Below are 23,202 nucleotides of genomic sequence, written 5' to 3' on the forward strand. Positions count from 1 at the left end.
TACTTGTGCATTATCTGTCGACCAATAAACCATACTCGAGCTTGCCTGTGATCGTTTCGAAAAATTCCCACTTCGCAAGTATGTTCCCGTAAATACTTGCGAATTACGAAGCACTCATTCGTGTCCATCTTAGTTACTCTCAAGCGCCAATTGCAACTGTCTTCGACGCAAGCAACTGTCAACAATGACTTGTTTGATTTCTTTACCTTGAACTCAAAGTTATATTTTAATGTCATCCGGTGCACAGCTTCCTGCAAATCTTTCTTGGTTTCAAACAGTTGCTCGACCTGCAAGTCCTCATCATCGGGAGCCACACGGGAAGAATTGGGTCCACTTGTTCCAACCTATAAGTTCCCACCAGGCTCGTGTCTCTATCGAGATAAAGCAATCAAATTCTCATTTGTAAACTCGTTTATATTCTCATTGTCTTCAACTGTCAACGAAATTCTGCGCGTAACAGCGACATCACAATCAGAAGCAATTGTCTCAGGAATACCCACATCATCCGCAGGAACTATCTCCACTGTCTCCCAAAAACCTCGATCATTGTTATCTGCCCTATCTGAATCTTCGTGTTCACCTTCGATAACATCCTTCGTAATTAAAGTCACACCAAGAACAGTTGGAGTCCGATGCATTTTATTCAATTCAGTATCATTAGTAACGAATACCGGTGGCCTCGGAATGGATGAATCCCCATAACCGTTGAATAGATATCTCAATTGCATATCGTATTGAGATTGATCGACATTTAGCTTATTTTGCAAATCGTGGTACATTTCTAAGTATGGTGTACTCTCTGTTACGGGAATTGCAATACAACCACGTATGTCACTCGTCCATCTCCATTCCCACCGATTATTTTCATTCAATTCGAAATCACCGAAATAACACACGGGGATTATCATATCTGCATGAGGAAATGATTTTAATCAACTTCATTTATTAATTATAAGAAAAAGGCCAACAAAAATCAGCTGCAGTCAATTGGCTGTTTAACAGCCGAACAGCTGGCTGTTGGCTGTTTAACAGTCGGCTGTTGGCTGTTTAACAGCCAAGCAGTCGGACTGTTTCCGACTATTTGGCTGTTTGTTAAGCCAAAACACCCAGTTTGGCATAGGAGAATACCGTTCTAAAGTTATACATCTGTTTAATTTTTTTTGATAGGTAAGATCTGTTAAAAAAATCTATGTCGACATAAAATTTCTCTATTAAACGAATACTAATTTACTGAAAACGAAATTAAACATGTGTAAATGTACTTACCGATTTGAAGTAATTGATGTGAAAAAAATTTCCAGCTTCAACGTTCCAAAGTTCTTCTAGATTTTGAGGTTCAAGCAGATGAAAAGATGAGAGTTTTTCCTGTGTTGAAAGCTCATTTTGAAGTTTTTATAAGTGAGGAAATGTTTGGTTTTCAATTATTAACTAAAAGGGTAGTACAGTCCTTTCAACAATATATTATTTTGTAATTGTACAAAACATTTAAGAGCATCTTTGTCTTTTACCATACAAGAGGCCAATGTCATAATATTCATGATTTTGGAAGTCAAAGTGGAATTTAGCTCCTTTGACTGGGTCAAACATAAAAGTACCCCTGGTTCTGGGGAGTTTAGGTTAGGGTGTGGGGATGGAGAGCGAGAAAAGAGGGGGGTACTTTCAAGATTAACCAAGTCAAATAACCACTTGGCCACATTGACCAATTCATTTTTCACATTCACCACAATGGCCCTTTGAAATGTAAATGACAGTTTTGCCCTTTCTATGTTTTGTAATTACAAAAATATATGGTTGTTAAAAAGACAATGGTACCCCTTGGTAAATAACAAATAAATTACAAACACTCCCATGTAAATTTCAAAATCAAATCAGTTTCCTCATCAATTTCTACAACACAGATAAAAAGAAAGTTCAATTTTCATCTGCTTCAACATTGGGACCTCGCAAAATCATCAAAAGCTCAACAAAAAAATATTATTCACAACTATTACTCGAAATTGATAAGTATATTTTACGTATTTTTAACTTTATTATAGCTAAATCAATATATTGTTTGAATCTCTAAATCTTATTTCGAGATAGACAGATAAATTTTTACAATCTTAAATGGATCTATAATTTTTTTTAGCAAGAACGATGAAAAAAATTCATCTAAAAAATCGAAAAACGAAATCAACACCGGCTGTTAAGATAACAGCCAGCTAGCAGTCGGTTGTTAGTTTAACACCCGGCTGTTTTCAATTTTTTACTTCTTTTTTTCCATGTATTAACAATTTTTTTAATAAATCGTCGTTTCCTAATGCAGATATGGCTCGGCTGCAATTCCAGTTTGTTTCGTCGGTGAATTTGAAATGAAGAAAAATGATCGATGGGTGTGGAAATGGACGAGTGAAAGACGTGATTTTACTGCAATTCTGATAACATCAAGTACATCGTATGCGAAAATGTACAATGAGGTACAGAACTCGCTCAACGTCGATCCCTCTCAATTCGACATGGAATTGAGATTTCTATTCGACAAGAAAATTCCACCTATAACAATTACTTTTGAAGCTGAAATGCAGATTTTAATTGAATTAAACCAGAAACGTTCGATTCCTATTTGTGTAACTTTGGTGGAGAAGAACGTCATTGAGGGTGAGTATGAAGATTTCGGTGGAGGGGATCGTAATGTGAATGATTTTTGGAATACAGTGGAGATAGCTAATGAGGACAATGTGGTCATTCCCAATACAGTTGTTCCCGATATAATGAATGATCTCACAATTACGCACAGAATTTCTTCGACAGTTGAAGACAACGGGAATGAAAATACATTAACAAATGAGGATTTGAATGCTCTATCCCTCTGGAGACGTGAGCCGGATGAGAGCTCACAAGCTGGAACGAGTACACAGTCCACTAATTGTTCACAATTAGTTCTCGATGATGAAGATTTATATGTTGACCAACTGTTCGAAACAAAGAAAGATTTGCAGGAAGCTATACACCGGATTGCTTTAAAACACAACTTCGAGTTTAAAGTTAAGAAATCGAACAAGTCGACATACACAATCATTTGCATTGACGAAAGCTGTCATTGGCACTTGCGAGCAACCAGATGGACACAAACGAGTGCTTTGTAATTCTAAGTATGCACGAGACTATACTTGCGAAGTAAGTATTCGTCGAAATGATCACAGGCAAGCCCGAGCATGGTTCATTAATCGAGAAATAACGTACAAGTTTCAGGACTCACGAACAATCTACAAACCTTCGGACATCATTAATGATGAGTATAGGGTGGTCATGAGCTATCAGAAGGCTTGGAAGGCTAAAAATGCGCATTGGAGGACTTAATGGGTTCGACTGAGAAGAGTTATAATAAATTAGCCATGTATTTTATTGTTCAGTTATTTTTTAATATTAATTCTAATTGTTAATTATATATTTCAATTACTTTTTTTTATTTAATATTTGATTACTTATTCTGATTATTGTTTATTTATATTTGCCAGGTATTGCTATAACATAGGCAAAACTAACACTTGGATCGACTTTTTTTATTGAGAGGAATGACGAGAATCACTTCAAGTATTTCTTCATGGCCTTTGGACAATGCATTCGAGGATTTCGAAACGCGATGCGATCTCTAATTTTAGTCGATAGTACAACCGTTAAGGCTAGATACGAGGGCAAGTTGATTATTACAACATGTCAAGATACCAACATCCCAATTTACCCTCTTGTATTCGACATAGTCAATGAAGAGAATGACCGAGCAATGCATTGATTCTTCACGAAGTTGAAGGAAGTAATTGGGGACATCAAGAACCTTGCATTTGTAATTGATTATTGGAGAGCATCGTATGCCGAAACAATATTTTCTGTACCAAACGAAGTCGAGTGGGAAGTTTCCAACTACATTCTATCACTGAATAATTTGTTGCCACTAGAAGTCGGACCGCTACCACTGGACGTAGACGTACGTCTAGAATACCGCCTACTAGAGAATTTTCTCGACCTCGTAAGTGCGGTAGGTGCGGCACAACCCGGCATACACGACAATTTTGTACAAGCCAGATTTCGCTACATAACAATGCAATAGATGTGTAATACAATTTATTTGTGTAATATTTATTTTTAGTTGGTTATGAATAATAATTGTGTAATTAATATTCACCATGTATAAAACTAATTGTTTCTAATTTATTTAATCAATTATTATTTACTTAAATAAATAATATTCATAGATTATTAATATCGTAAATGAAGCATTTAAATACAGCAAATAATATACAATTACATTCATTCACAAGGTACAAATCAATATTCACAGTATTTACAAATATTTCATAATTAAAAAAAATCAAATATTTACAGTATTTACAGATCACAACTAAAGTCGTACAAATCGCACGCTAACTTATTTCTTCAAATTTGCATCAATGATTGGTTGATTCCATCAACCTTAAGTCCTATACACAAAAACTCAATATACGTTATTGCAAACATGCCGCAATTGACTGCCTCATCGTGGTCGTATCCCGCATTATGGCTAATCTGTCGTTCACAGTCAAGCCCACCCGTCTAGCCATCATAAGGACTAAAACAGCGGTGGACTCCAGATTTTGTTCAAATTGACCCTGTGTCAGACATGAATGATCAGGGTTGTACATATATACAGTAGACTCAGCAGACACAATCTCCAAAGCTATGCACTGTCGATTCAAGATCACTGGTATGTACATATGCATACAACCCTCCCATGGCTTCCCCCAACACGTGGCCACATCCCTATGGTCCACTCGACCATATAGTCGGGTACCATGTACTCCGTACCAGCACATTGCAGCGATTGGTAGTCAATGGCAATGCTTCGGCTGAACTCCAAATTCAATATGACTCGGCCAGGGCTGTCAAATGACCTGGGATGTATTTGAACCCGATCACGCAACAAGTCCACGGCTAGGTTGATGTGCTGTATTAAGAAACACCAATACAAAAAAGAGTTATTTCATTGCATAAACATAAAATTATATACACATAAAAAATAACAATATGACTACTTCTCTTACTTCGTCAGCAAGCTAAGCTCCTGGAATGATGATGTTGTGGAACCACTTATAAGCATCGGAGATGGTCGTTTAACCAATCGTCCGGTTGGTCCTAACAAAAGAAACATAAAAATGTTAAACAAGCGATACGTGTAACGCAGCGTACCTTACTAATATCATGAATATTTATCTAGGCAAAATTCTTCTCCACTCCGTCTGTAACGCTTTCCATTTGGTATGGTCCACCTCCCAAAATAGGTTTGGAATTGTCCCATCGATGAACCTCCTTCTCTTCGTCTCGACCGTGAAGGGAGAAACGACGTACTGCGACGGCAATCTCGACCGCTTGCTGATCGCCTACTCCATCACATCAACAACACGATTCTTACCCTCGGGGATTGTCACCTCCTCCTCCCCGATCGGCTCTCCTGTTCCCATCGTGCCCACCGCCTCTGTCACCGTCTCCTCCTCCCCGGTCAGCTCTCCCATCCCTTCAACCCACCGCCTCCGTCACCCTCTTCTCCACCACCGCCTCTCCCATCTCAATCAGGGCCACTCGATCTCGTTCCATAGATAATAAAAATGATTCTAATGCATCGTCTGTCCAAAACTGTGGGTGACCCCCCTCTTCGCCACCCTCTCTGCCAGTCCATCACCTACCCGTAATATCACCTTGGAGCGTTACGACCTCATCCTGGAGGGATACGACGTGGCCACGTATCAGTGTAACATCATAGGATAAGTCGTCGACCCTCTCCATCAACCGTCGCTCAAGATCATCGACCCTTCCTATCAACTGTCGCTCTACATCAACTATGAATCAAATCAGACGGGCGTACAAATCATCGATCCCATGACCCTGACTATGTAAAGGAGATCCACCGGGGATGGGTCTCGACGGGAGAGGAGGTTATTCCATCGGCGGCGGTGATACCCTCGGCGGAGGTGATCATTGATTAACTAGACCGTGTTCCTACACAAATAACATTACAAATTATTAACTTAATTAATAATTGCTAACTTATAAAAAAGGTTAATCAATAAATTATATGAAATTCACGCACCTCACGTACGAGCCCTCGATCCTCCTCCTTCATCGATGGCATCAACTCAGTTATGACCTCTAACTGACATTATGTTTTCAACTCAATTAACGATTGCGTAGTGAAATTTTAAAATAGCTCACAATATAAACTACAAAGTGCATAATACTTACATGAGGATCGTCGAGGAGAGCTGATAACTGTTTCGCAGACTGACACACATCGGCTCGAGATGCTCGCCAATGATGCATCCGAGGGCATTATGTCTCCAGTCGCCTCGCAAAGCAAGCACTGAGTGTGGGGATAGTCTCGTACGCCCAAATCTGCAACACATACAATTATTATTATTATTATTATTATTATTATTATTATTATTATTATTATTATTATTATTATATACACACACACACACACACACACAAAATAGTATAAATATTTTTCTAATGATTATGTAAACAGGTACCTGCGCCGCCAGAGGCAATCTGTAGGCATCGTACTTGCGCAAGGGCACCTTGGGCTTTGAGTGCGATCTGATGAAGGGTGTACGGTGTCCTCGAAACATCTCCGACCCCACGAATAGTTATTGAAACGGTCGATGCCGTCGACGATCTCCAAGTGGAAAAGGTCGATCACAGTTTTCTTGTGGTGACACAACATCACGGTCTCAAGGATGTATACCAGACATGGCTTTAGTCTGTCTAAAATCTGGTCACACCCCCTCATCGCTTCCATCAGTTGATGTACAAGTATTGTCCGCTGTCCATGGACGTAAGTGCTGTCACGAGCTGCCTCATCGCCCGTAATTTTCAGTCCAGTGATCAGGGCAAACTCGCACATAGAGAAACTGGCGATCTTGCCCCGAAGGTCGAAGTGGAGGGCATCGCCGTCGACTAGACTCAACAATCAACATAGCAGTGCGTTGATGATCTGTCTCGAGTACTGCACTTTCCTCAACTAGAATAGGGCTAAGAGGAAAGACTAGCGTAAGATATCAGCATGCTGATCGTCCAACAGCCCTAGTACTGCAGTAAAACTGTCGAAACTACTATTTCATTTAGCTTTGCTCGGCATCTGCCTCAACTCTACGTATAGATGGTAATCCATCCTCCAAAAAATCGAATGTTAGAATTTTGTACAATGGAGAAGGGAATACAACATAGTAATGGAACATTAATTGAACCAAAATGCTAACATGTAGATTCATGTAATTAACATGTAGATTATCAATTTAAAATTCATAATTACATTACATATATTAAAAATCTAAAGAAAATCAAATTATAAAAATTAAATAAAGGATATAAATATTATTCAATTAAAAATGAAAAATTTGAAGAATTCTTTAATTTTGGTAAAAAAATAAAATATTGTGCTAATTTGGTTAAAAGGAATATTTAATTTTGGTAATTATCAATTAAAATTATACATAAACTTTAGAGAATGAAATTATAAATATTAGATAAAGAATACATAAATATTATTCAATTAAAATTGAAAAAAAATTGAAGATTTATTTAATTTTGGTAATTTAATAAAACGAATATTTAACTTCGGTAAAAAAATTAAAAGGAAAAAATTATTTTGCTAATTTGATTAAAAGGAACATTTAATTTTGGTAATTATCAAGTTAAAATTCTTAATTAGATTATATATAAAAAGAATCTAAAGAAAATTAATTTATAAAAATTAGATAAAGAATATAAATATTTGGTTAAAAGGAATATTTAATTTTGGTAATTATCAATTTTAAATTCTTAATTAGACTATATATAAAAAAAATCTAAAGAAAATTAAATTTTAAAAATTAGATAAAAAATATAAATATTATTCAATGAAAATTGCAAAAATTGAAGATTTCTTTAATTTTAGTAATTTTATAAAAGGAATATTTAATTTTGGTAAAAAAATTAAAATGAAAAATTTATTTTGCTACTTTGGTTAAAAGGAACATTTAATTTTGGTAATTATCAATTTAAAATTCTTAATTAGGTTATATATAAAAAGATCTAAAGAAAATTAAATTATAAAAATTAGATAAAGAATATAAGTATTATTCAATTAAAATTGAAAAAAATTAAGGATTTCTTTAATTTTGGTAATTTAATAAAAGGAATATTTAATATTGGTAAAAAAATTAAAAGGAAAAAATTATTTTGCTACTTTGGTTAAAAGGAACATTTAATTTTGGTAATTATCAATTTCAAATTCTTAATTAGATTATGTATAAAAAAAAATTTAAAGAAAATAAAATTATAAAAATTAGATAAAGAATATAAATATTATTCAATTAAAATTGTAAAATTTGAAGATTTCTTTAACTTTGGTTATTTAATAAAACAGATATTTGATTTTGGTAAAAAAATAAGAAAATGAAAGAATATTTTGCTAATTTGGTTAGAAGGAACATTTAATTTTGATAATTATCAATTTTAAATTATTAATTACATTATATATAAAATTTAAAAAATTTTAAAAAAATGAAATTGTAAACAGCCTAAAATATGTTTTTCATTAAATAAATAACATAATTGTTATTTAATCAAATTAAAATAAATTAATGTAGCGTCGGTTGGTTTCGATCAATGGTAGATCGGACTGTTTTTCTTGCAATTGTGTCGTTGGTTTTTTAGAGTCGATCGGTTAGAGAGGATTCCAAAACTGTTTGTTTGCTTCAAGGGTAAAATCGACTTTTTGTGTGCAAAGTTATGTTTTAACTTTTTTTATTGATTTAAACGGTCAAAGGCCAATGTTAAAATATGCTATAGTCACTAAGCCATTTCCCACTATTTCCTCGAAAAGTGGAGTGTTTTCTTTTCCAATTTAATGTGGCAAATGAAAAGTTAAAATTTTACCTTTTTTAAAATATTGTCAAAGTCAAATTTCTTAGTCAACTAATAGACAATTGGATAAAAATTGTCCAAAAGTGCCGTCGCATAATTTCGAAAGGTTTGGGATGACGATTGTAACAAATTAAAAATTTTGGAAAAGTCTGCTAATGTTTTAAAAGTTTGGGATCTCTGCTGCAGTTATGCCTACTTTAAATGGAAAATTCCACGAAATTTCATTAATTCTAATAAAGTATGAAAATTAAAATTATCTAAGGAATATAATAAACAATAAAAATATTAGTTTACCAAATGTATTCAAATAATTTAACTTTTAAAAATAAATTAATTAATTAAAAATTTTAATAATTATATTGTCTTACTTTAATGAAAGGGGTCAATAAAAGAAATTATCAAATACTAATAAAAAAAATTAAACGGGTACATAAAAAGTGCAAGGCCCAGCCCTCGATCCTACCCATCGCACTTTAAATGGATAACAGAACGAGTACGAAATGGAAAATGGGAAAATTACCTAAAAACCTCCCTTTAAAGACTAATTTTCAAAAACAAGGGAAATTAAATTTTATTTCACAAATCAAGTGGTAATTAGATTTTAGTAATTATAATTATTAAAAATTTACTTAAACATAACAAAATCACCTCACACACGGGGTACTTTTAATATTAGCCATGTCAAACAACCAATTTTCCATTTTAACCAAAAAAATTTGACATTCACCACAAAGGCATATTCTTGTGTAAAAAGACCAAAATATCCTTAAGTTACAAATTAAAATCCAAACACCTCTCAGTTGAGATTTGAAAACGAAGTCACTCTTTTTCATCAGTTTACTCTAACACGATAAAAATTCTTTCATTTTTCATCCACTTCAACCTCAAAATTTCATAAACTTATCAATTATCAACCTCAACAAAAATATTTCATTAAATTTTAGCACTTTAATTCGGTAAGTATCTTTTCCTAGTATTTAATTTTGTTTTTATTGAAGTCGTATATTTTTTTAAATGGTAGAGAAAATAATATTAGAACTGAAGTGAAGGCCGGGACCGATCGCCAGAACGAACTATAGTCCGTTACGGACCATTTTCTGGTCCGCTGCGGACCATGTGGTTCAGAACGGACCATATTGTGGTCCGTTCCGAACCCGAATTTTTCTTCTTCTTTTTTTTTTTTTAAATTTTCTGAATCAATTTTAATTTTTATGTTAAAAAATGTAATTAAATATAAAATAAATAATATATATATGTTACGATAATGAACGAAATTTAGAGATAGATTAAATAGAATTTTTTTTTGACTTAATATGTTTAGTAATTAAATATACGAAATAAATAATAAATATATTGTAATAAAAAATATATGCTATGGAATTAATTATGGAAACAATTAATATAATTAATTAAAGAAATACTTAAATGAAAATATTAATATATTTTAATTCAAAAAATATTTAAAGAATAAATGAAATTGAATAATAATTTTCATACTTAACCAATTAAGATAATTAATTAAAGATATAGTAAAATAAAAAATCGAATAAAATATTATTATTTTTATTCAAATAAATAATCGAAATAGAATAATTAAATATGAAATGAATAATATACGTAATTAGCGAAATATTTAAAGAATAAATTAAATTGAATGATAATTTTCTTACTTAACGAATTAAGATAATTAATTAAAGAAATAGTGAAATGAAAAATCGAATTAAATATTAATTCAAATTATTCAAATAAATAATCGAATTAAATTTTCTTACGGATTCTTTTTTTGTTACTAATTGTGTTGTATAGTGTAAAAAACTATGGAACACTTCCAAAACAACGAGATTGAGTATATTTTTTATGATTACTATGATGTCACTGATAATTATTTAATTCGTAATGCAGGTATGGCAAAAGCATGTGTCCCAATCTGTTGTTTCGGCGAATTTCAAAGGAAACAAAATGGTCAATAGGAATGGAAATGAACCAAGGTCGAAAGACAACTCCTATTTCAGTAACTTTGTTGAAGAAAAATGTCCCCGAAGGTGAACACGAATTTTCGATGGAGAGGATCGTAACGAGAATGATTTTTGGGATACTGTTGAGATTGCTCGTGATGATAATGTGGTTATTCCTAGGACAGTTGCTACTCACCATGATGTCACCGTTACATAAAGGATTTACGAGGAAGTTCAAGATAACGAGGATGAAAGACTATTTACAAATCAAGATTTGATTGCTTTATCTAGACAGAGACATGAGTCTGGTGGGAGTTCACATGCTGGGCCGAGTACATGATCTTCTAATTGTTCACGTCTAGTTCCTGATGATGAAGATTTACATGTCGATCAATTGTTTGACACGAAAAGAGATTTGCAAGAAGCTGTGCATCGAAATGCAATGAAACATAATTTTGAGTTTAAGGTAAAAAAATCAAACAAGTCTACATACACAATTATTTGTGCGGACAACAATTGCAGTTGGCGTTTGAGAGCGACAAAAATGGACACAAATGAGTTCTTTGTAGTTCATCAAAATGATCACAGACAAGCTCGATCATAGTTTATAGGTCGACAGATAATACACAGGTTTCAAGACCCACGGACGATTTACAGACCTACAGATATCATCAATGACATCCGTCGGGAGTATGGGGTAGTTATGAGTTACCAGAAGGCCTGAAAGGCAAAAGAATGTGCATTGGAAGATTTAATGGGTTCGACAGAGGAGAGTTATGCCAAATTGGCCAAGTATTGCCACAACATGGTGAGAACTAATTCTGACTCGGCGTTTTTCATTGAAATCGATGGGCAGAATCGCTTCAAGTATTTTTTTATGGCTCTTGGACAATGCATTAGAGGTTTTCGAAATGCGATGCGACCTCTAATTCTAGTTGATGGTACAACCCTAAAAGCTAGATATGAAGGGAAGTTGATTATTGCTATATGTCAAGATGCCAACATCCAAATTTACCCTCTTGCATTTGGCATTGTCGATGGAGAGACTGATCTAGCAATGCGTTGGTTCTTCATGAAGCTAAGAGAAGTAATTGGGGATATCGAGAACCTTGCATTTGTGACTGACCGGGGTAGTCAATAATAAATGGTATAGCCGAAGTTTTTCCGGAAGCACATCATGGTTATTGCATGTACCACATTCAGGGCAACCTGAAGACTAGGTACCGGGGCAGTGGCATCGTTGCATTGTTTAGGAGAGTTGCAGAAGCTTACAGCTTTGAAGAGTTTACGAAGTTTATGGGCGAAATAGAACATAAATCTGAAAGTGCATGGGAATATCTATCAAATATGGGGGTCAAACATTGGGCACAGTCACATTTTCCAAGACGTCGATACAACATGATGACGTCGAATAATGCGGAGTCGCTCAATGCATTATTCAAGAAGGATCGAGAGTTACCAATTCTCGCAATGATTGAATATATTCGTAGCAAGTTGCAACAGTGGTTTTATGACCGACGTGAGGAATCCTAGAATTGCACAAGTGTGCTAGCTCCGGCACAGGAAGATCGACTATTCAAAACTTTGGAAGTGGTAAAAGCTCTATTTGTGGAACCATTAGATCAATTTCGCTTCTCCGTGAGATGTGGGCGTAATGTTGGATACATTGTAGACTTGAATAACAATACCTGCACATGTAGACAATTTCAGTTGGAGAGTTTTCCATGTGCGCATGCTGTTGCAGTGGCTATGTATAGAGGATTTCCACCACACAGCTTATGCAGTCATTATTACATAGCTGATTTTTGGAGAGCAGTGTATGCCGAAACTATATTTCCTCTACCAAATGAAGCCGAGTGGGAAGTTCCTGATTATATTGCAGCACTTAATAATTTGTTGCCACCTGAAGTTCGAACGCATACTCCTGGTCGTAGACGGATGTCTAGAATACCATCTACAGAAGAGTTTCCACAACTGCGTAAGTGTGGAAGGTGCGGCGCTACAGGGCATACACGTCCATTTTGTACAAGTCAGATCCTCACTCGACGGATGTGTAGTATCTATATAAATCATTTATATTCTCTATTTGTAATATGCTTTTTCTATTCTCAATTTAAATTGGATGTAATTTTAATCACATTGCTTAATTACTCTTTCTAACATCATATTTGAATAAAAAAAATAGGTTAAGTATAATAAATGTATAATTGGTTAAGTTTTTTTAAATAATTATATTAATTGGTTAAGTAAAAAATTAATTATTTCATATTTAATTACTTATTTCGATTATTTATTTGAATAAAAATAATAGCACTTAGTTCGAGTTTTCGTTTAAGTAGTTCTTTCATTAATTATCTTCATTTGGCACGTATATTTGATTATTTATATTCCTTTTAAATTATATTTCGTTAATTATCTTAGTGTGTATATTGTTTATTTAATATTTGATTGCTATATTTCGATTACTTATGTAAATGAAAATAATAATTATTCTATTTATTTTCTTTTAATATAAGTGAGGCAACGATATATATTAACTGACAATATGGAGAGATTACAGACAAAACAACAATGTAAATTAAAATAATAATATTTTGTTAATTAAATATTTTAAAAAATTATTACATTACAACACGAATCATACTGAAGTAAACAACATTTACATTTCAATAAAATAATATGCATTGCACTAAGGATCACAGTTATATTCATACAAGTCGCAAACTAATTTATACCTCCACGTATCAATCCAAGACTAATTTATTGTCTCAATATTGCGGCCAATGCTCAAAAACTCTATGTACTTTATTGCAAATAAGCCAAAGACGCCCCTGCAATCGAAGAAGAATATATTAGTTCGATATCATATAACTGAAAATTAAAAGGTAAAATTAAAAAGTTTTAAATCCTTACGATCTTTCTTGTTTTGCCGTCGTCATGTTCCGCACAATGGCTAATCTGTCATTTACTCGAATCATCGCCTGATTAGCCATCATGGGCACGATCATAGCCATTGGCTCCAGAATGTGCTCTAGTTGACTTTGTGTCAGACAACTGTGATCAGAGTCATACACATACATAGTGGAATTAGCAAATACGATTTCCCCTGAAAAACAGTGTGAGTTCACGATCACTGGAATGTACATATGTGTACAATCCGTCCACGGCTTTCCGCACCTCGACTGTAGCCCAATCACCCACTCTACCATGTACTCGGGCAGAACATATTCATTCCCCTTGCTTAGGAGCTCGTGATGCTCAATATCTACGATACGAACAAACTCAGAGCTCAGGATAACTTGACTAGGACTATCATAAGATCTCGGGTATCTCTGAGCCCGATCGCGTAACAATTCCATAGCCAAGTCGATATGCTGGAACAAAAAAAAAACACCAACAAAAAAGATAGAAACGTTTAAGTAAATGAATCAAGAATTTCTATAAATATAATAAATGAAAACTCAAAAAACTTACATCATCAGCAAGCCAAGCTGAGGTCGTCAGTACATCTTCGAACCACCTTTTAGCGTTGGGCACGCTCGTACAGCCGATGGTATAGCTATCTCTGAAAAATGAAAAAAATTACAAAAAATACAAAAAAATAGTAGCAAAATCATAAAATACTTACTCGGACTTAAGGGATTTGAACCAATCACCGAACGCCTTCTGTCTGACCGGGTCGACGTCGCGTTAGGGAACGTCCCATCCACAAACCCCCTTCTCTTCGCCTCGGCCATGTATGGGGAAACAATGTCTTGTGACGGCAATCTCAATCTCTTACCGACCATCAACTCTGGCGCATCATTAGCACGCTTCTTACCCTTCGGCACCTCCGTCGCCCCCTCTGACACGAATACTACATCGTCATCCGTCATCTCTGGTGTCCTCTCGTCCTCTGCAACCCCCTCTACTATCACCTCTGGTGTCCCCTCTGCTACCTCCTCGGTCACCCCCTTCGGCACTCCTGTCTTTCCCTCCAGCACCCCTGTCCCTCCCTCCACCCCCTTTGTCATCCCAACTTCCTCCGGCACCTCCACCCCCGCCTCCTCCGCCCCGACCATCCCAACCTCCTCCGGCACCTCCATCCCGACCATCCCGGTATCCTCCGGTACCTCCGACCCGACCTCCAGCCCCTCCCTCCTAGGCTCCGGCACCGAATCAAAAAACTCATCGATTCCTGCGGCCGTTGCCCACCAATCTCGAGAAACACCAGTCTCCCCAACATTCCCTCTGACAGAACCTCGGAAGCCTGCTGCATCGCCCCGAAGTGTTGCAACCTCAGTATGAAGCTCTCCTAAATCTCGTCGTAGCACTCCAATCTCATCTCGCAGTACTCCTACCTCTATCGTAATATCCCGTTGCAACACCCCTATCTCCTCTCGCAGTGCTACTACCTCTGTCGTAAATGCACGTCACATTGTTCCCAGCTCCTCTCTAATAATACCAGTCATGCGTGCAAAGAAATCATCAGAATAACGGGTATGACTAGGTGCAGGCGATCCACATGGAAGGTGGGTGGGTGCGGGAGATGGAGATCTCCTCGGAGAATGTGATAATGGCGGTAGAGGTGATCTCATCAGTGGAGGTGACGGAGATCTCATTGGTGGAGGTGAAGGAGATCTCCTATGTGGAAGTGCTTGTCGTTCTACTGGATGACGCTCCTACACAGAGAAGACAATTAATATTAATAATCCACACATGAATATTATAAATCAGATTAAATAATAATCTTAAATAAACGTACCTTATTTCTATCCGGAACGGACTCAAACACTGGATCGTCTTCCGAACATGCAATTCACGTACATACATTTGATCCTCCTCTTCCATCGAAACAACCAACTCAGCATGAACTTCGAGCTGACATATCATATTTCAACATGTTAACGAGCATGTATCGAGCCGAGTTAATGTACGTAGAATATAAATTGCAAATATATAATACTCACCTAAGGACCGTCGAGGATAGCTGTCAAATCTTTAGCCGATGGCTTCTCATGTGCTCGTCAATGAAGCATTCGTGAGTAGCTAGTCTCCCTTCTAATCGCCCATTTGCTACCCAAAGCAGTGATAGTTTCATATGCCCCCAACTGCAACAATTACCAAAAAAAAAAATTATTTATACATTTAATAAAAAAGTTTAACATGCATTATGTTAAGCTGAATATTTACCTGCAAAGCCATGCAAAAGTCATATACATCATATTTGCGGTCGCCCCTCTCCGATTTTAGCATAATATGTACCCTCTTGAATACGTGGAGAGTATCGGAGTAACATCTTCAACCCCATGAAAAGTTGTTGAAAGCATCGATATCATCAACAACATCCAATGAAAAAAGGCAATCGACGTCCTACGATGTCGACACCTCAATATACTCTCCACTATATACACCAATCCTAACTTAAACTTGTCTAACATGTGATCGCATCTTCTAAATGCATCCTCTAACTGTGGTGGTGTAACCAGCCCTTTACCTCCAAAATATAAATCTAATAACTTTTTATTTGGTATAATACGGGCTCTCGCTTCTTCTTCTCATATACATCTCAAGCCTGTAATGAGGGCAAATTCAAGGATCGAGAATCTCGATACCTTCCCATCCCCCATAGCAAAAAAAAGCCGATTGCCATCGACTGGTTTAAGCAGCCAGAGTAATAATGAATCAATAATATGTCCAGAGAACTGCACGTCCTTCAACGGATAGAAGGACCATAAAAACGACCGATTGAGTATGTCGATGTGCTCCTCATCCAATCCCTCAATCACGGTCGCATAACTGGAAAAGTTACAATACGTTGTAACTTTTCTCAAATGAGCTCTCAGATCATTGTCAATATGATATTCCATCCTAAAAAAATAATACATGTTAAAACCATATACAAGAGATTATAAATAAAATATCGTATCTTCAAAATTAACCAATCAGATTTCAATTAATAAAGTAATAAATAAATTCATCTAATCACATATTAAAACAATTAAACAAAAAAAATTCTCACATATTTGATTATTTAATATTTCATTAAAAATTATATTTCGTTAATTATCTGAATATATATATTACTCATTTCATATTTAATTATTCTATTTCGATTATTTATTTGAATAAAAATAATAATGTTTAATTCGATATTATTTTCGATTTTTCATTTCACTATTTCTTTAATTAATTATCTCAATTCGATAAGTCAGAAAATTATTATTCAATTTAATTTATTATTTAAATATTTTGTTAATTATGCATATTAATCATTTCATATTTAATGATTCTATTTCGATTATTTATTTCAATAAAAATAATAATATTTAATTCGATTTTTCATTTCACTATTTTTTAATTAATTATCTTAATTCGATAAGTAAAAAAAAATTATTCAATTTAATTTATTATTTAACTATTTCGTTAATTACGCATATTACTCATTTTATATTTAATTATTCTATTTCGATTATTTATTTCAATAAAAATAAAAAAATTTAATTCGATTTTTCATTTCACTATTTCTTTAATTAATTATCTTAATTTGATAAGTAAAAAAAATATTATTCTATTTCATTTATTATTTAAATATTTTGTTAATTACGCATATTACTTATTTCATATTTAATGATTCTATTTCGATTATTTATTTCAATAAAAATAAAAAACTTTAATTCGATTTTTCATTTCACTATTTCTTTAATTAATTATCTTAATTCGATAAGTAAGAAAATTATTATTCAATTTAATTTATTTTTTAAATATTTAGTTAATTATGTATATTATTCATTTCATATTTAATGATTCTATTTCGATTATTTATTTCAATAAAAATAAAAAACTTTAATTCGATTTTTCATTTCACTATTTCTTTAATTAATTATCTTAATTCGATAAGTAAGAAAATTATTATTCAATTTAATTTATTTTTTAAATATTTAGTTAATTATGTATATTATTCATTTCATATTTAATGATTCTATTTCAATTATTTATTTCAATAAAAATAATAATATTTAATTCGATTTGTCATTTAACCATTTCTTTAATTAATTATTTTAATTCGATAAGTAAGAAAATTATTATTCAATTTAAATATTTTGTTAATTATGCATATTATTCAATTTATATTTAATGATTCTATTTCAATTATTTATTTCAATAAAAATAATAATATTTAATTCGATTTGTCATTTAACAATTTCTTTAATTAATTATCTTAATTGGTTAAGTAAGAAAATTATTATTCAATTTAATTTATTTTTTAAATATTTAGTTAATTATGTATATTATTCATTTCATATTTAATTATTCTATTTCGATTATTCATTTGAATAAAAATAATAATATTTTATTCGATTTTTCATTTTACTATTTCTTTAATTAATTATCTTAATTGCTTAAGTAAGAAAATTATTATTCAATTTCATTTATTCTTTAAATATTTCGTTTATTATGTATATTATTGATTTCATGTTTAATTACTCTATTTCGATTATTTATTTGAATTAAAATATATTAATATTTTCATTTAAGTATTTTTTTAATTAATTATATTAATTGTTACCATAATTAATTATTTTAATTTTCTTAAAATGTATCTTATTTGTTTCATATATTTAATTACTAAACTTATTTAATTACTAAACATATATTTATTATTTATTTCGTATATTTAATTACTAAACATATATTTAAGTCAAAACAAAAAATTAAAATTCTATTTAATCTATTTTTAAATATTTTCGTTCTAATTCTTAACATATTATTTATTTCATATTTAATTACATTTTTTAACATAAAAATTAAAATAAATTAATGAAAAAAAATAAAAATACATGAATGGTCGGGTCCGAATCAGCCAAAACCATTTCTTGGTCCGTAACGGACCATACGGACCAAAGAGGCGTCCAGCTCGTCGAAAAACTCCATTTTTGGCGAGCTCCGTCTCTTTTTTCCAATTTTTCCAACATTTCAACCTCCCATTTCAACCTCAAATTCGATCTTTTCTTCCATTTTAACCATAAAAAAATTGAATTTAACTCATTAAAATCCTAAACATTCAAATTTACACATTTTCATAAAAATTATTTATAGAGAACATCTTTAACCTTCCAAAAAATGGCGTTTCTCCGGCTGATCGTGGTGTGTTCAGAGAGGTCGAAGTGGAACAGGTCCGGGTCGTTGGTAGGCGCCGGATCCGAACTCCTTTTTTACTTTTTTTTCCTCCTCTTTTTTCTCTCTATTTCTCTTCTCTTGGTTTGCAAATGAGGGGGGTATTTTCGACTATAACAATTTTGTTTACATTTCTTTTTTTTTTTTTTAATACGAAAATTTTGGTCAAAGGCCTTTGTGGAAAAGGGGGGGGGGGGGGCAGCCATTAGCCAGGCCTTTGTGGAAAAGTGGGTGGGTAGGGCAGCCATTAGCCACCATTTCCTCCCTCACACACCCCCAGTTCATTCCAAACCCTATCTTCATCATTCTCTCTATCTATACCCCTCGCTACCTACCCACCTCTACCACTCTTCTTCCCGATCGGTAAAAGGATCAAATCTAGGCCATGGCTGTCGCTTTGGCTTTGGCTGTGAGTGGAGATGCTTTTGGAGGAGGTTATGCTGCGAGTGGCCCTATCATATCTTGTCTATGACGTTGCTGCTTGGTCACACGTAGCGGCCAAGTGTTGCATCATCGCCGCTACTTGCAAACCAACTATGGTTTTTTTTTATCATTAGGCTAAGAAGATAGAACATTGCTGACTGACTAACTATGATTTGAGTATTTCTTTTCAATTTTTCATTGCTCATCAGCGTTTAGGATTTTGTCATTCATCCTGTAATGTTTTCTTAATGAAGTTCATTTTTCTGGCTTTTTGTGAATTTTTCTCGATGTAAGATTTTTAAGTGTGACCTTTGATTATGAAAAATGCTCTGTTGGCAAAAAAAGAGAAAAGAACATGGATTGTTATAATCAAAATAATTTTATAAGACAAATAGGAATATGTTATTAATGTTACAGTTTGTTCCCTTGGCTGCCTACTAGTCAATTTTCTGATTATGACTTGTCCAGTGTAGCTTAATCAAGCAACAAGTCCTCATAAAAGTTCAACCATATCTATATACTATCAAATTAGAATTTTCATGCTTAGAACTTCATTCCAGATGATGAACACCTATTTATGGAGTTAATTACAACGCCAAAATATAAAATATGTGCTCAGGATGCCTTATTCCTGTAGACCTGGTGAATATTATTTTTACAGTACTACCAAAGGAAAAGCGAAAGTTCCCATAAATTTAAGTCAGTTCTTTTCTTGCATTTAGATTTGTCATCCCTCCTCTTTTTGTTTTGTTATTTGCAAGCTGATGTTTACTTAGATCCCTAATCATGGAAATGATCCAATAGTAATTAGTATGAGCAAGAAGAATGCATTGCATGTAGGAGGCAGTTTGTTTGATACAAGAGCCAAACAATTTGTTGTGCAAGTTGTTGCAACACTTTATAGCAGCCACAGGAAGACTTCTTTCCTAAAGGTGGCCAAGGTACCAATTCCTCTTGGGAAAAGAGTAAACTTGATATCATTGATTGTGAATTTGAAGAGAAATGAATAAAGATCAAGAGATGGCTTTGATGTCATCTACATGCAGTACTCATATGCAATGATATCATACTAAAACACAAGGGATGCTTTTTTTTTTTTTTTTTAACACTAATTACTTTTAGTTCATTCCAGTTGCTATTATGTATTGTAGGTAGGATATGATTGTCTTAATATTTGTAGAATGAGAACTGAAAGTAACATCACTTTTGTTGTACAAGTTTTTCTTCATGAGCAATTGTGGAATATTTTTTCTTGGTTTTTGACTGCTTAATTGCAATTTTATATAGTTAAGGTTTTTTTTACAAAGTAGATCTCAAGGCGATCTCCAACCCGGGATCTTGGAAATATCACATTCTGTTGCAAGTAGCACCGACGGCATTGAGGATTGATGCCTCTTTTCCGTGGGTGATTGACTAGAATTTCATATTATTGGACTTTGGTTCTCAACCTTCTTAGGGAAATGATTGTGAAGATTGATGGGGAGGAATTATTAATGATCACCTAGAGTAGTAGAGAAAAGTTTTAGTTAAACATCAATTGGGAATTCATTATCGTGGATTTAAGTTGAAGGTGGTGGTGGTGGTGGTGGTGGTAGTGGTACATCGTAGGTAATGGTGGTGATTGTGGTGTTGGTCTATGGTATGTGCAGATTTATTTATGGTGATTTTCTGTGACCAATTATATGTTTACCGTGATTGGTTGTGACCAATTTTATGTTAATTGTGACCAATTGAGACTTGTCACATATCAAGTGGTATATCATCACAGTTAAGATGACATGGTCACAAATAGTCATACTAAAAACAAATTTAATCACATTTATTCACACTACAAATAAATTTGGTCACATAAATAACACACGTTAATGACTTAGTCACAAATTAGATGCTTACAGATAATCAAACTGAAGACAAATTTGATCACAGTTAGTCACATATAACACAAGTTAGTGACTTGGTTATATACAATTACAAATTTTGACTAATGTAAGTTGCAGTCAGACAACAATATGTCGCGGTTAGATAATAACAAGTCACAATGAAAGCATTACAAGTCATAAAAATTCACAGTGAAAATAGACTTAATCATAGACAATCATAAATAACACAAATTTGGTCACAAAGAGTCACATTAAGCATATAAAAGGTCACATATAGACATAATTAACAAAAATTGGTCACACAAAAGTCTTCATTCGCATATTAGATACAAAACACTGTTAACATAGACATTGTTACATATAGTCATAGTCAATGCGACGCTGGTCATATATAATCAAAATTAAGAGAGGTCAGGTCACAAATAGTCATTTAAGAAAGACTTGGTCATTGATGGTCACATTTCAGAAATACCTGGTCACATACAATCAAAATAAAAATAAAACTAGTCACAGACAATTACACTAAAGGCAAACCTAGTCATAAATAATAATAACTTACGTAGAGCAAGTCATAAACAATAACAACTTACACATACCTAGTCACATACATCAAATATTATAACGGACATGATCATATATAGGGACACGTAAGAATACATAGTCACAGAATTATTAATTATAAATATTAAGACATACAGGGTCACATTTATTAATTACAAACTACACAATTAACTGATCATGGTCGCAAATTTTTCTTAGCACAATACATACTATTTCTATTAGTCATAAATCACACCATTTCCTTCATTTTAAGTTTAGAACTTCACTTGCAAGTCTCTTATTATAAAATAGAAATTTGAGGATTTACTTATCTATTATTGGAAGTTACCAACCCAATGTTTAATAGAATAGAAAATTAGGGGCTTCCTTTATAGAATTGGAGTTAGTGCTCCACTACCTAGCATGCACTTTATATCCATTTTCTACATTTGATAGAAATAGAGGCTAAAAACAAGAAGCAGAGGATAGAGAGCATAAACGGGAAAAAGGGAGGGGAAAAAGGGAGAGTAAGAAGAACATCTTTAAACTTAAGTTACATTCTTCAATTTCATTTCAATTTTCACAGCAATTTCACAAATTAACCCCCAACTTAGTTTCAATTTGTTGCTCCTCATCCCATCACCACCCATGGACGTCCCAAATTCACCTAAAAAGGTCCCTCGGGGCATAGCCTAGTGGTGCAAAGGACAAGAGTGAGGTTATCTCATGCCTTGCTGACAGCCGCAGTGTGGGAGTTCGATTCCTGAAACATGAAATTCGACTCCTTGTAGGCACAGTATACAGGCAGCTCTTGTTCCCTGGCCTATTGGGGCACATCCAGCGATTTACCTCCCTCACAAAGTTTTAGGGACGGGGCAGCGGGAACTCTCAAGGTTTGGGTTCAACCTTTTTTTTTTTTTTTTTTTAAATTCACCTAAAAAGCGGCAATTTGCAACACCTGAGTCCTCGAAGTCTACACCATTTGCTTCTTATCCAAAAAGGCGTGGCTATCACACTTATAGAAAAATTATTTGCTGCTTTTGCCACCTTCGGTAAGGACAATCATCACATTTCGTCTCTTTCACTCAACAGTTAAAGAAAGAGGAAAGCAGTACACAAGAAAATCAAAAGAAATGGAAACCCTAAATTTGGAAAATGACAATGGTACGTTGATTAAGATCGATTCTTCTATTCGTCCATCGAGTCCTCACCTCCGACACTATCTCCATCATCATCGCCCAAGCATCCACTGCACTGAAATCCCTCTTCCAGCCTCTCATAAATGTCAAATTATAGTATATTGGAGTGGGCATTTTGAATTGGGGTGT

The 23,202-nt window shown here is 33.8% G+C and overlaps 1 protein-coding gene across 1 annotated transcript; it reads right to left on the reverse strand.

The window, feature by feature from the left end:
* Positions 1-13,569: 13,569 nt before the first annotated feature.
* Positions 13,570-14,450, reverse strand: LOC111397667. Its single transcript, XM_023024668.1, has 3 exons — positions 14,349-14,450; positions 13,788-14,248; positions 13,570-13,705 (listed from the first exon to the last, which is right to left on the reverse strand). The coding sequence occupies exons 2-3, from the start codon at positions 14,231-14,233 to the stop codon at positions 13,630-13,632; spliced, it is 522 nt and encodes a 173-aa protein (XP_022880436.1). The 5' UTR covers positions 14,234-14,248; positions 14,349-14,450; the 3' UTR covers positions 13,570-13,629.
* Positions 14,451-23,202: the final 8,752 nt, after the last annotated feature.

Source organism: Olea europaea, chromosome 7 (genome assembly GCF_002742605.1).
Source record: "Olea europaea var. sylvestris chromosome 7, O_europaea_v1, whole genome shotgun sequence".
Taxonomy (NCBI): Eukaryota; Viridiplantae; Streptophyta; class Magnoliopsida; order Lamiales; family Oleaceae; genus Olea; species Olea europaea.

What these genes read in the sequence shown, in the direction of transcription:
- LOC111397667 (XM_023024668.1), bottom strand. Translation starts at nt 14,233, where the DNA reads ATGGAATTGTTACGCGATCGGGCTCAGAGATACCCGAGATCTTATGAT. An exon ending in ACGGCAAAACAAGAAAGATC is followed by an intron (nt 13,706 to 13,787) that starts GTAAGGATTTAA and finishes CTTCGATTGCAG; the next exon opens with GGGCGTCTTTGGCTTATTTG.